Here is a 13,696-nt window from a genome sequence, read left to right as displayed (position 1 = left end):
TGGCTGTTTGACTTGTTGCTTGGTAGATGGGTATATGTATCTATGACTGACTGTTTGACCGCATGATATATATCTGTAAAATTGGCTGTTTGGCAAGTTGATTTTAGGATGGTTATCTGTTTCGCTGAATGATTTGTTGGGGTGAAACTTTAATGACTTGCTGATTAACTGGATAATTTGGATTGGATATATGAATGGCAGGGTAATAACAGAATACCTATCCCTAATTTGGCAGTTTGGCTGGTTAATTGCAGGATGAATATCACTGCCTGGCTCTTAGGCTCTGAGTGAGCGTGCTTGCACACACGCGTTCAGACACGCCAGTGTCTCTCACTTATAAAAAGTTGTTTCTAACATATCTGTTAGATATTTGAGCTTCAACCTTCCATCTATTTCTCATCATTCTGTTGTTTCTAGTTTTGAACAATGCTGTCAATTGAACAATTGGAAGAGTATCACCAACTGGAATTGGCAATACTCTGCCAATCTTCTCAAAATCGTATATGTAGTTATAATATCCAACCTTTCTCGTCTCTCCTTCTGCGTGATTAGATCCAGTTCCCTCGGTCTTTACTCATAGTTGAACTCCTTCATCTCCGAACCGAACCTCCTTGCATATCTTTGGTTCTCTGTAATTCTGATTTGTCCTTTTCAGGCGAGGTATCCATGCCAGAGATGTATATTCAAGCGTGAGTCTCACGTAGCATGTGTACGGATACTAAAAATGTTTCTTTTAAGTTTGTGAAGTATACACGAAGGATGGACAGATTATCATATGATGCAATAATTTTATAAGGAGTGCTTCTGGCATTAGATATGCGGTGATATGTACTTCCAGTTCTTTATTTTCTTCTGATGCAAGAGCCTGTCTCTCCTTTTAGCTATACTGCTGATCAACTTTCATATCCAATCCATAAAACTTAGCATTTTCTTTTTCTAGCATTTTTTTTCTAGCAACCAGTTTTCAAATCACTTCTGAAGTGTGCCAGATACATTTGCAAGGTACAAAAGTTTTCATTCTCTTGCCTCTTCCCATTAGTTTTATATCACCAGTCAACACTAATCTGAAGGAGCTAATTTCCTGTTAGGTCGTTGACATATATTTAAAAGAGGAGAGGCCACAAAACCTACCTTTGTAGCACTCCACTCGTAATCTCTTTACACTCTGATGTCTCCGTTTGTACTTTAACCCTTTGCTTCCCTAATGTAGTAGATGTAACTTGCTTCCCCCAGATACATTGTGTTTTTTTCTAATGCACTTTAGGACCCTTCCTATTACACAAGCCTTCTTCTCTTTCTTGAATAGGGAAGTAGGCTAGTGTATTTGGATGAGTCTCTTCCTTGGATATCTTGGAAATATTCCAAGATTCCAAGTATCTTGGAATCTTCCCATCCTTCTTTCGCTTGTTTGTTTTTCGTCATTTTATTCTGGAGCTCTGAGATCTCTATCAAGCAGTATTTTCGTTTGCTAAAACCATGAAGTTGTTCTAAGGCAAAATTTAGCTGCTCTAAATATTTTTTTACCAGCTTCAGATCACTCTCTTTAATAACCTGAAGAAGATACCTTGTAGTGATCCAGGGGCCAGATTCACGAAAGCACTTACGAACGTGTACATCTTTCCTCAATGTTTGAAGGCTTTGGTTAAATTTATTAAACAGTTTACAAGCATGAAAACTTCCCGTTCAACTGTTGTTATTGTTATAAATAGCCTCCTGGTGTTTCGGAGCTCATTAACTGTTTAATAAATGGAAACAAAGCCGCCAAAGATTGAGAAAAGAAGTATAGGTTCGTAAGTGCTTCCGTGAATCTTGCCTCAGGTCTTTAGTGTAATGGTTCTTATCGTCCTACTTTCTTCCTGTGTGAGTGTTGTGGGAAGGAGGTTTACTTTCGGCTTTTAAGTCCCTACTCACAACTATCAATAAACTGGTGTACAGGTTCCTGAACCTATTGTGGGTCAATCAAAATTTTTCAGACGAGACTCAAGAGTCGCTTCAGTCTACCTCCAGACATTACTGAAGAGTCTACCTCCATCACATTTCTTCCAAATGCATTATAATTGTTAATTAATCGGACATAGAAAAAAGTTCTAATGTCAATGAGGCTCAGTTGGGTACTAAGTTTCCACCAATAATCATGTCAGCCATAACAATTCTATCTTCCAGTAACATGAGATTAATTCCAGTAGCCTGTCCTCGTAGCTCATACCTTAGCTAGGGGATTAGTCTGGTGGCATACCTCTGAACTTTCACAAACATCCTCTTGCGTTAGACTAGATATGGACTACATGATGGAGCCGCATACTGTAGCATTGGTCTGATATATATGATTCCTTACACAAGCTTCTGAAAGCAATTCACATGTTGGCCAATCTAGCATACGATGTTCATAATATCCTTTTGTGTACTCACCTATTTGTGCCTCCTAGATCGAGCATTAGCTCTTGAACCCTTTCTTTCTAACCGTCGGCTGTTTAAAGCAATGACTCATGTCTTATTTCCTCATCATATCTACTTATAAAATTATGAATAAAATTTGCTTCTACAACTTGCTCCTTTAGTTCATTTCATTTAACAACTACTCTTAAGCTAAATGAAAACTTTCCAACATCTCTATGACTTATCTGTGTCAAGCTTCCACCCATACCCCGTCGTTCTCTTGGTATTCAATTTGAACATTTAATTTATTTCCATTATGTCAATCCCCCTAAGTATTTTAAACGACTTTGCCGTATCTCCCTTCTCTCTCCTTTTTTCTAACGTCGTTTGGTTGAGTCTTTTAGTCACTGTTCATATCCCATCCCTGGAAATTCTGGGAAAAGCCTCGTCGTAAACTTCTGAACATTTTCCAGTTTTCTAATGTGTCTCTCCAGGTGGGGCTCCATGATTTGGACGGCATACTCTACGACTGGTCTCACATAGGCAGTGTAAAATCCTTCATATGGCCCCTTACCTGGTTCCTGAACACTGTTCTAACTTTTGCTTGCATAGAGTATGCTACTGACAATATCATGTTTATATGTACCTCTGGAGTTAAATTTGGTGTTACGTCCACTCAAAGGTCTCTTTCTCGAGTTGTAACAGGTACGCAGTTTTCCTTCAGTGTGTCATGACAGTACCTTATGTGATAATTAAATTATCACATAAGAAACTATCATAAAGGAACTATCATATAAGAAACCTAATGAAACTGCAAGAGTAGAGATCCATTTATTTCTTGCGCCAATTATATGTATCAATAAGTATAAACTTTATTTATTAGCAACATTCGGTAACAATCATATAAGGAACAAGATGAGCCCGTAGCAAACTGTGTGCCAGAGTATTCATGTGATCAGTTGACTATGATCTTCCATGTATCAGCCTGTTGAGAGAAAATGTTCCTGATATTAGTCAGCCTTGGAATAAAGGATTGCTGATGGAGTGATGTTCTTGAAAAAGGCACTTCCAGCATGAGACTATTGAAGGTTGAGAGCCTAATGTTACAGATGCCAACTATTGGTTGTCCACGGAGTTGGGCCAGATACGGAAATTGGCTTGGAGAATGTTGGACTTGAACATAACAGTATGACCACCAAGGTCACGACGATATTGCAAGCTCTGATGTATAGACCGTTCCACCAGACTTCATCAAGACTAGAGATGAGGTTTCTTGCATGGCTCTCCACTTTGTTCAAACGTTTGATGAATGATGGGGGGCGGGCAAAGGAGGTTGTACAGCTTATATGAGAGCAAACTTGTTCTTCATATAAGGATTCAAAGACCTTGTTGTCAAATAGGTGTGAGATACACTGTATCTCACACCTATTTGTTTGTATATCTCTATTTGTATCTCATAAGTCAGATTCCCGGCTGCCTTTTCGGCTAGATTAAGCACGTGGCTCTTCATTGTCGTTGAAGAGTCGAACTTCGTTCCCAAAATGTCCACTTTACCTGTGAACTATAGGGTTTTACCACCCATTTGAAAATCTGTCCGATTTGCAAGTGCAGTCTAGTTATCATTATATCTTGTGTTTTCTCCGCCGCAAATGTGACCTGCCATCTCCTGCCCCAGATAGAAATCGCTGAATGCTGGTGACTGATGACTCTTGCAGCAGTTGGCATTTCTTCCTTTCTGTATGTAATGGTTAGAGTGCAGTCATCAGCATTGGCTTGAGCTTCATGAATGATATGAAGTACATCGTAGAAATAAACATCCCACAGCAGAGGGCCAAGCACACTATGTTGTCGAACGCTGGCACCAATTGAGAGGCTTTTGGATTCTGCTCCATTGAAGATTTCTCTTAGAGTCCATACTTAAAGGTATTCTTTTAATAACTCTAAAATAGAGCCTGAGATGCCTAGTGCTTGAAGCTTCACTACTAATTTAGAGTAGAGTGTCAGAACCAATCTAAGGTTCCTGCTATGTCTAGAGCAACAACACAGCTGTTCTTGGTCTCTTCCAGTGATTGATGCCATTTAGTGGATAGATTTAGCAAGATATCAGCAGCAGATCGGCCTTTTCTAAAACTAGAAAAGCTCTCTCGCACTCTCACACTCTCTCTCTCTCTCTCTCTCACACTCTCTCTCTCTCTCACTCTCTCTCTCTCTCTCTCTCTCTCTCTCACACTCTCTCACTCTCTCTCTCTCTCTCTCTCTCTCTCTCTCTCTCTCTCTCTCTCTCTCTCTCTCTCTCTCTCTCTGTTGATCACATATTACCCGATGATGATAAACAAAAATTGTAATTTGCTGAAAGACTGTGGGAACATCTCCCAGCAAGAATTTATTTATTTAATTTATTATTTAAATTATTTACTTTATTAAGTTATTTTAATTTATTACATTAGTTCAAACATATTTATTTTTAATTTAACTGGACTGAATTTTCTTAGTGGGCAGAGTTTTCTTAGTGGGCTGAATTTTCTTAGTAGACTGTATGATTCTATTTATCCTGCTATGAGCCTCCCTTCACAAGCTTGGTTTTTTTAATTATATAGTCCATCAATCGAAATTAATCGATTAATGGAAATTTACTAAAAATTGTTTGACTACAATGATTAGTATTACAACTAAACACAGCTTAGCTGTTATGTAGAATGTAGCCTGGTAATAGGCAATGGACACACTTCCGTATGCTGAAACTCGTAGGGTTAGGCCCTAATGGCGACTTGGGATGACTCGTGTTGCACCAGGATTAATAATGTAATTTCTCCTTCCCCTTGGACTTCACCTGCCGGTTAATTCAACCTGCTCTCGCACAAGACAGCACATATGTGACTTAATGCTTATAGTCACTTTTTTCTAATAAATAAGTATATATGTGACATTCCAAGCCATATTTTTTTCATGGCACTAACTTTTTCTCACAGTTTTGTTAAAGAATGGAGATTTTATACAAAATTTGACAATCTCCTGAGTTATTTTACAATATATTTATATATTTTAGTTTTGTTTTATTATTTTTATAAAACTGTAATATCAGTATAGGTATAGGTTTAGTACTAATTGTAAAATCTTAACATACTAAGAAGGTAAGGTTAGGTTGTTGTTTTCTATTCATCTTTTCAAGGTAAACTCAAATATTCACAATAAATTAGTATGTCACATTTGCACTTACTCATAAGCAAGATATTGACTATAAGCAACTGCGAGAACGGGTTGGATAATTACAGAGTAGAAACTGTAACTAATATATTTGGCATATAGAAGAAAATATATTATTTATGAATGAAATAAGGTTCACTGTTCCGGGTGACTCTTCCGCATTATAACCAATTAACACAATATACTAAATAGTGGTCACTGCTACATATACTGTTTTGTTAACCGGTTATAGATTACTTCTCAATGCTAGCAAGCTCATCCGAGGAGCGGAGAGTCTGTGGTTCTATTGTTGTGAGACTCGCCAGAAGTTTCTTTATGAGATTATGTACGTGTCGACTAGCCGGGCGAGCTTGTCTCTCTAATATGGCGTCTCCTCTTCCTCTCCGGCGAGTGACGAGTCTTTCGCCTGGCTCAGTTTCCACCATTTACGGTCAAAGGGACGAAGGAGCTTGTTTTCTATATAATTGAGGTAAATCCAGTCCTGGAGAATACTTTTTTATTCTATTTGATTCCCAGACTGGTGATATAAAGATTATATAAGGTATGTATTATAAATAAATAGACTCAGGCAAATATCCCATTCTCTATGAGAAGCCCCAAAGACGGAGTTTCTTTGAATGATTCACTTAGGTATATTAGTAGTTACTTAGTGTTAGTATTTGCCTAATATGATTGCGTTTGCTTGGTATGCTAGGAATTAGTATTTAGTGTCGGAATTTCCGACAGGGATTAATGATTCTAGGATTTTGCCAGTAATGGTGAGCAGTGACACTGGTCTGTAGTTAACTTAACAACCACTAAACGGGTCTTCTTTTTGTGTATTGGAACAACATCTAAACTCTCTCTCTCTCTCTCTCTAATTTTCTCTCTCTCTCTCTCTCTCTAATTTTCTCTCTCTCTCTCTCTCTCTCTAATTTTCTCTCTCTCTCTCTCTCTCTCTTCTCTCTCTCTCTCTCTCTCTCTCTCTCTCTCTCTCTCTCTCTCTCTCTCTCTCTCTCTCTCTCTCTCTCTCTCTCTCTCTCTCTCTCATTTTTTATTTTTGTCGCATTGGTTGTTGAAGAAGTAAACTGTGATACTTTTCATCATATTGCAGCTTGGCGACTGTGTGATTTATGTGATGTCTGAGAGGATATTGGGCGCCAGTCCCATTGTGCTCCAAATGCCTAAAGGTTCTCCATTCAAGAAAAAAATTAATCGAGCGTAAGTCCTCTGACATTCAGTAATTATTGTCATGTTATATCGAACCTACTTGGAATTTCTTAAGCCTTATGATCATTAAACGATGCAGAATATCCCTCTCGATGAGCATTCATAAAGTTAACATTTGACAAACATCACCCTGATGTCATTATCCACATGCAACTCCACTCTGATACAATAACAGTCACATGATTCTACCCTACTGCCATACACATAACCAGACTTCAGCCTGTTATCATAATAAATATCAAACTTTACCCTGCTTCCATAATAATAATAATCAAACTTCACTCTGCTGCTATCAGCCTTCACACTGATGACTTAATAACCATAAAATTAAACCCTATTATCATAATAATCATCGAACTATATCCTTGTTTCCTAATAATCATCAAAAGTCACCCTGTTGCTATAAAACTACCAAATTTCCCCCTTGCTGAAATAATAACGATCGAACTTCACCCTGCTGCCATAATAATCATGAAAGTATATCTTGATGTTATATTAATCATCGAACTTCACTCTGCTGAATTAATAAACATTAATCTTCACACCTGTTGCCACAATAATCATCAAACAACACCCTGTTGTCACAAAAGTAATGAAAATTCACCCTACAGGCATCATAAATCATCAAAGTTCACCGTATTGCTATACTAATCATCAAATTTCATCCTGCTGCCATAGTAATCATCAAACTTTACCATGCCACCATAATAATCATCACACTACAACCTGCTGCCTTAATTATTATCAAACGTCACCCTATTGATATAATAATCAAACTACACCCTTTTATCGTTATCCTCAATTTTCACCTATCTCGCATCAAAATCATCAAGCAGCACCTGCTATCATACTACTCATCGAAATTCATAGTCATCGAACTAAATAATAATAATCATCGACCATTCTGTCGTAAAAACCAACAATCAACACCCTGCTGCGATAATAATACACAAACGACCTCCAACTACTGTCATAATCATCAAACTACACCTTGCTATCATAATAATCATCAGACTATCATAATAATCATCAAACATAACCATGCTGCCATAATAAACATCAGACATCACCAAGTTGCAATAATAAACGCCAAACATCACTATGCTGCCATAATAATCATCAAACATCATTATGTTGCCACAATAACCATCAAACATCATTATGTTGCCACAATAATCATCAAACATCATTATGTTGCCACAATAATCATCAAACATCACTATGCAGCCATAATAATCATCAAACATCATTATGTTGCCATAATAATCATCAAACATAACCATGCTGCCATAATAATCATCAAACATCAGTATGCAGCCATAATAATCATCAAACATCATTATGTTGCCATAATAATCATCAAACATAACCATGCTGCCATAATAATCATCAAACATCACTATGCAGCCATAATAATGATCAAACATCACCTTGCTATGATGCGCCCGACAGGCTGGGTGGACAGCGCTTCGGATTCGTAATTCTGAGGTTCCGGGTTCGTAGTCCCTCGTAGTAGACAAATGGGCAAAATGTTTCTTTCGCCATGACTCCTCTGTTCACCTAGCAGTAAATAGGTACCTGGGAGTTAGACAGCTGCTACGGGCTGCTTCCTGGGGGTGTGTAACGAAAAGGAGGCCTGGTCGAGGACCGGCTGCGGGGACGCTAAGACCCGAAATCATCTCAAGATAACCTCAAGAAGAAGTTGCTGCCATGATAATAATCAAACTTCAATCTGTTGCCATAATACCCATCACACTTCACATTGCTGCCATAATAACCATCAAAATACTTGCTGCTGCCACGCAAATAAGCAAACTTCACCCAGCTGCCATAATTACATCAGTCTTCACTCAGCTGCCATGGTTACATCAGTCTTCACCCAGCTGCCATGATTACATCAGTCTTCACACTGTTGCCATGATTACATCAGTCTTCACTCAGCTGCCATAATTACATCAGTCTTCACACTGTTGCCATGGTTACATCAGTCTTCACACTGTTGCCATGATTACATCAGTCTTCACTCAGCTGCCATGATTACATCAGTCTTCACATTGTTGCCATGATTACACCAGTCTTCACCCTGGTGCTATAATTACTATTACGATTTGCTTCCATAATAACCATTAAGCTAACCACTGCTGCTATAATAATCATTAAGCTAATCACTGCTGCCATAATAATCATTAAGATAATACTTGCTGCCATATTAATAATTTAATCTTGCAACCATAATAGTCCGCAAGTCCCTGCTTCCTTAATGATTATCAAACCAAACCCTGCTGTCATAATTATCATCCAACTAAACAGAATAATAATCAAACATTGCTCTGATTTCATAATAATGATCAGACATCAGCCGGCTGTTATTATTATAATCAACTTCACATTGTTGCCATAATAACCATCGGTCATCACCACGCGGAAAATAATAATCAAACCTCACTCCATGCTGTAATAATCATCAAAGTATACTCTGGTGACATTGTAGTAATCAAACTTCACCCGAATGGCATAATAATCTTTAAACTACGACCTACTACAACCTCCTGCCATAATTACATACGTTTTCATCCCGCTGCCATAACAATATCAGTCTACACGGTGATGGCATAATAATCATAAATATTTATCAAACTAAATCCTGCTTCCATAATAATCATCAAATTAATCCCTGTTGCCATAATAATTACTAAACGAAATCCTGCACCCATAATAATCATCAAACTAAACCATGTTGCCAAAACAATCACCAAATTAGACTCTTCAACCTTAATAACACTCAAACATTGGCCTGCTATCATAATAATCATGAAACTTCACTCTGCTGCCTTTATAATAATAAAACTTCACCCTGCTGCATACTGACCATCAATCATCCCACTGCAGCCATAACATGCATCAAACTTTACCCTAATGGTAAAATAATCTTCAAACTACACCCTGCAGCCATTGTAATCATCAAACTCTCCCCAATAATAATCATGAAACTGCCCTAATAATCATTAAATGTCATCCCTGCTTGAATCAGGATGAAGACTGTAAGTGAAATTTTGTAGTAATTGATGTAGTTACATCAGTCTTCAACATTGTTAATTTAAATTAATCTTCACCATGCTGCCTTAATTACATGTCTTCACTTTCTGGCATAATAATCATCAAACGACACCCTGCTGCTCCACGAATCATCTAACGTCTCCCTGCTGTCATAATCATCAAACTGCTTGGTGCTCTCATAACAATCATCAGACTACATGCCGCTGCAATAATAATTATCAAACATCACCCAGCTGTCAAATAATCAAACTAAACCCTGCTTCCATTAAAATTATCAAACTAAACCGTGATGCCATACTAATCTATAAACTAAATCTTGCTGACATAATAATTATCAAAATAAATCCTGCTTTCATAATAACCAACAAACTAAATAATGATGTGATAAAAAACATCAAACATCACCCTGTTGACATAATAATCATCAAACTAATTCCTGCTTCAATAAAAATCAACACATTAAACCATGCACTGATAATAATTACTAAACTAAATCCTTCTGCCATAATAATTAATATACTAAATCACTCTGTCAAAATAATTACCAAACTAAACAATGATGCTATACTATTTACTATACTAAATCCATCGACCATAATATTCATCAACCCCCCCCCCCCCTTTCTGCTGCCGCAGTAACTATTAATCCTTGTCTGCTTGAATAATAACCATCACACCTCTCCCCAGTATTATAATAATCACCAAACTACACCCCTGTTACCAATGTAATCATCACACTACACCTTTCTGCCATAATAATTGCCAGTCTTCACCCTACTGGCATAATTACATCATCTTCATCCTGCTGGTATAATGCTCATCAAACATCTCCCTGCTGAAATAATAATCACCGAACTAAACCATGATTAAATAATACTTACCTTCTAAACACTAAATCCTTCTGCCATAATAATCATCGAACAAAACCCTTTTGCCATAATAATTATCAACCTCAACCCTCAGCCATAATAATTAATAATAATTAATTGTGTCGGGGAAAGGAAGCCAGGTTATACATGCGATAAATGTTAGTCTTATACCGAGGTTTCTCCCCCCCTCTCTCATGGCTGAATTACTGAACCCGCCCAGGATGCAACTCCACAACACGCTGACTAACTCCTAGGCACCTATTTACTGCTAGGTGGACAGATGCATGAGGTGAAAGGAAACTCCCTTAACCATTTTTGTGCCATATTATTTTATCAGACTTAACCCTCCGTCCTTAATAATCATCAAACTGAACCATATTTCCCTAATAATAATCAAACTAAATCATGCTTCCGTAATAATTACCAAAGTAACCCTTTTATCATAATAATCATCAAAGTAACCCTTTTATCATAATAATCGTCAAAGTAAATCCTCATTCTACAATAAATATCAAATTAAATATTGCTACCACAATAATCATCAAACATCATCCAGCTGCCATGATTATCATACGTCGCCCTGCGGACATGATAATAAATAAACTTAGCTTTGCTTGCTTGAAAATAATGAACCTTCATAATGTTGAAATAATAACCACCAATCTTCACATCAATGTTACAATGATCCTTAAACTTCACCTTGTTGCCATACTAATAATCCAACTTCACACTTCTACCATCATGAACATAAAACTACACCCTGCTGCCATAATAACCATCGAACTTTACCTTAATAATAAAATGATCATCAAACTACTTCCTGTTGCAATAATAATCATCATATTACACTCCCCTGGTATAATTACATCAGTCTTCACTCTGCTGTTATATTTACATCAGTCTTCACTCTGCTGTTATAATTACATCAGTCTGCACCCTTCTGACGTAATAATCATCAAACGATACCCTGTTTCCCTACTAATCATCAAACTAAACCTCATTTGCATAATAGTCATCAAATCAAATCCTGCTTGCATAATCATTATCAAACTCAATCCTAGTGCCATAATAATCATCAAAGAAAATCCAGATATCCCAAAACTTCAGCATATTTATTTTCCAAAATTTTAGTTTGGTATTATCAACTTTTCAGATGATTTATAACTCATGATGTCTGCGTGCAAATTTCACATGACTTCTTCTTACTCATAATTTTCATTTGTTACTATATCTGAGGGTGTAATTTTCTCCAACGACTGTAACTGCATGTAACAGTTCCGGTCCTGATGATGGTCTCTATGCAGGCTGTCAATTGACAGAAATTATATATGAGAGCAATCGCCAAGGTTGGCTGTATCTCAGGCAGAGACGGTGTGGCACCACACCATTCTCCAGACGATCACACAGGTATCTCCCGCCATTGGGTCGTTAGCCCTGCCGCTGGGCCGTTAGCCTTGCTGCGGTGCCTGAAAGCTTTTCTACAAAAATGTCTAAAATAAATAGTTCTTACTCCAATTTTAGGTTATTTAGTGTTGTAGCTTATAGGTTCTTGATACCCAAACCCAGTGCCCATTAATTAAACAAAATAAGTGCAGGAGCAGAACTTAAAGAAATGCTGACGAAAAGCCTCTGGCACTAATTATGGGTTTATTCCAAATACTTACTACTTAACTGGGAGCTTGAATTTGTGTTACTAATCAGATCATGCCAAAACTCTCCAAACTATACACATGAGGAATCGTTCCCATTACACTAGTATGAGGAGACACTGAGTCTCTACTCACTTCTATGGGTCACGTGAATTAACGGAACACTTTTGAACACCCCGACATTAACTGCAAATGACACATGCAGTAATCAAAAGGACATTGTTTAGAGTTCCAACAGGACATTCGAGCAATATATCATTCGAGCATTGACACCGTAATACACTTATCAATATATCGCTATACTTAAGCAAGTCCCTGGGACAATAGTAAACCACTGAATTAAACAAGTCACTGAGGCAATAATAAACCACTGAATTAAACACGTCACTGAGGCAATAATAAACCACTGAAATAAACACATTCTGAGACAATAATAAATCATTAAAATAAACACGAATATCTAAAACATTAATAAATCACTGCAATAACACGTCACTGAGACTTTAAAAGTGTAGTGCAAGTCAATAAGCTTATCCCTTGACTCAGGTCCAGAGCATTCCTACTCAGCTAAGCGTTCCGACACTTGTTAATCACCTCGATTGTTCTGCCCCTCATCTGTTGCAGGTGAAGGAGGTATACTTAACTGGTCAGTTAATCACTGAGATCACCACAAGGCAACTTAAAAAAATAGTATATGCATATATCGTACTTATAGTAGGCCCGGTCCTGACACATCCTCTCGAAATACTTATATCCGTAACAGATAGACAGTGACCATCACCTCAATCCTTCACTTTGTTCATGGATGTTTTAGATTCAACCCGATTCAACAGTCAGTTGCACGTGGTAGCGCTCACATGGATATATCTTTCTCCACAACAGCACTCACTATCACGACTTAGAATCAAACAAATTACACGTATCGTGATTCTGGGGACGAAAGGCAGTTAACATGAATGCAAAGGAGTGAGTAACCAACAAGAAGAGTTTGTGGATATTAATGGACACTAAATTGGCCGTGTTAATTACGATGTAGTCTCGTTCAAGGTCAGCTCCCAGGTCAAAATGAAGTTTGGTGTAGCTAAGTAAGTTTGCTAAGTAAGTGTCCCTTTGTCTAACGGTCTGGTAAACGAATCAACCAATAGCAAGCAAAAGGAGATGCCTAAAACAATGGCAATCCAGTACACAAGTCAACTTGGTCGCATGCTGTCATAGAAAAGTAATCACGGAGGTTAGAGACCTGACTTCCATGACTGTGTGAACTGACCATTCTCTTTTGGGTGCACAATACTGCTCTCTGACTCCCTCCCCCCACCTCCCTCTCTCTCTCTC

The 13,696-nt window shown here is 37.7% G+C and overlaps 1 protein-coding gene across 1 annotated transcript in view; it reads left to right on the top strand.

Annotated features, from left to right (window-relative positions):
* LOC123747725 (glutamate receptor ionotropic, kainate glr-3-like) overlaps positions 1-13,696 on the top strand; it is an 84,380-nt gene that overhangs the window by 62,943 nt on the left and 7,741 nt on the right. Inside the window, exon 8 of the mRNA XM_069304695.1 lies at positions 6,674-6,780. Within this exon, the coding sequence (XP_069160796.1) occupies positions 6,674-6,780 (107 nt within the window). The remainder of the gene's footprint in view (positions 1-6,673; positions 6,781-13,696) is intronic.

This window comes from Procambarus clarkii, chromosome 53, assembly GCF_040958095.1.
Source record: "Procambarus clarkii isolate CNS0578487 chromosome 53, FALCON_Pclarkii_2.0, whole genome shotgun sequence".
Taxonomy (NCBI): domain Eukaryota; kingdom Metazoa; phylum Arthropoda; class Malacostraca; order Decapoda; family Cambaridae; genus Procambarus; species Procambarus clarkii.
This window is presented reverse-complemented; position numbering and strand designations above follow the sequence as displayed.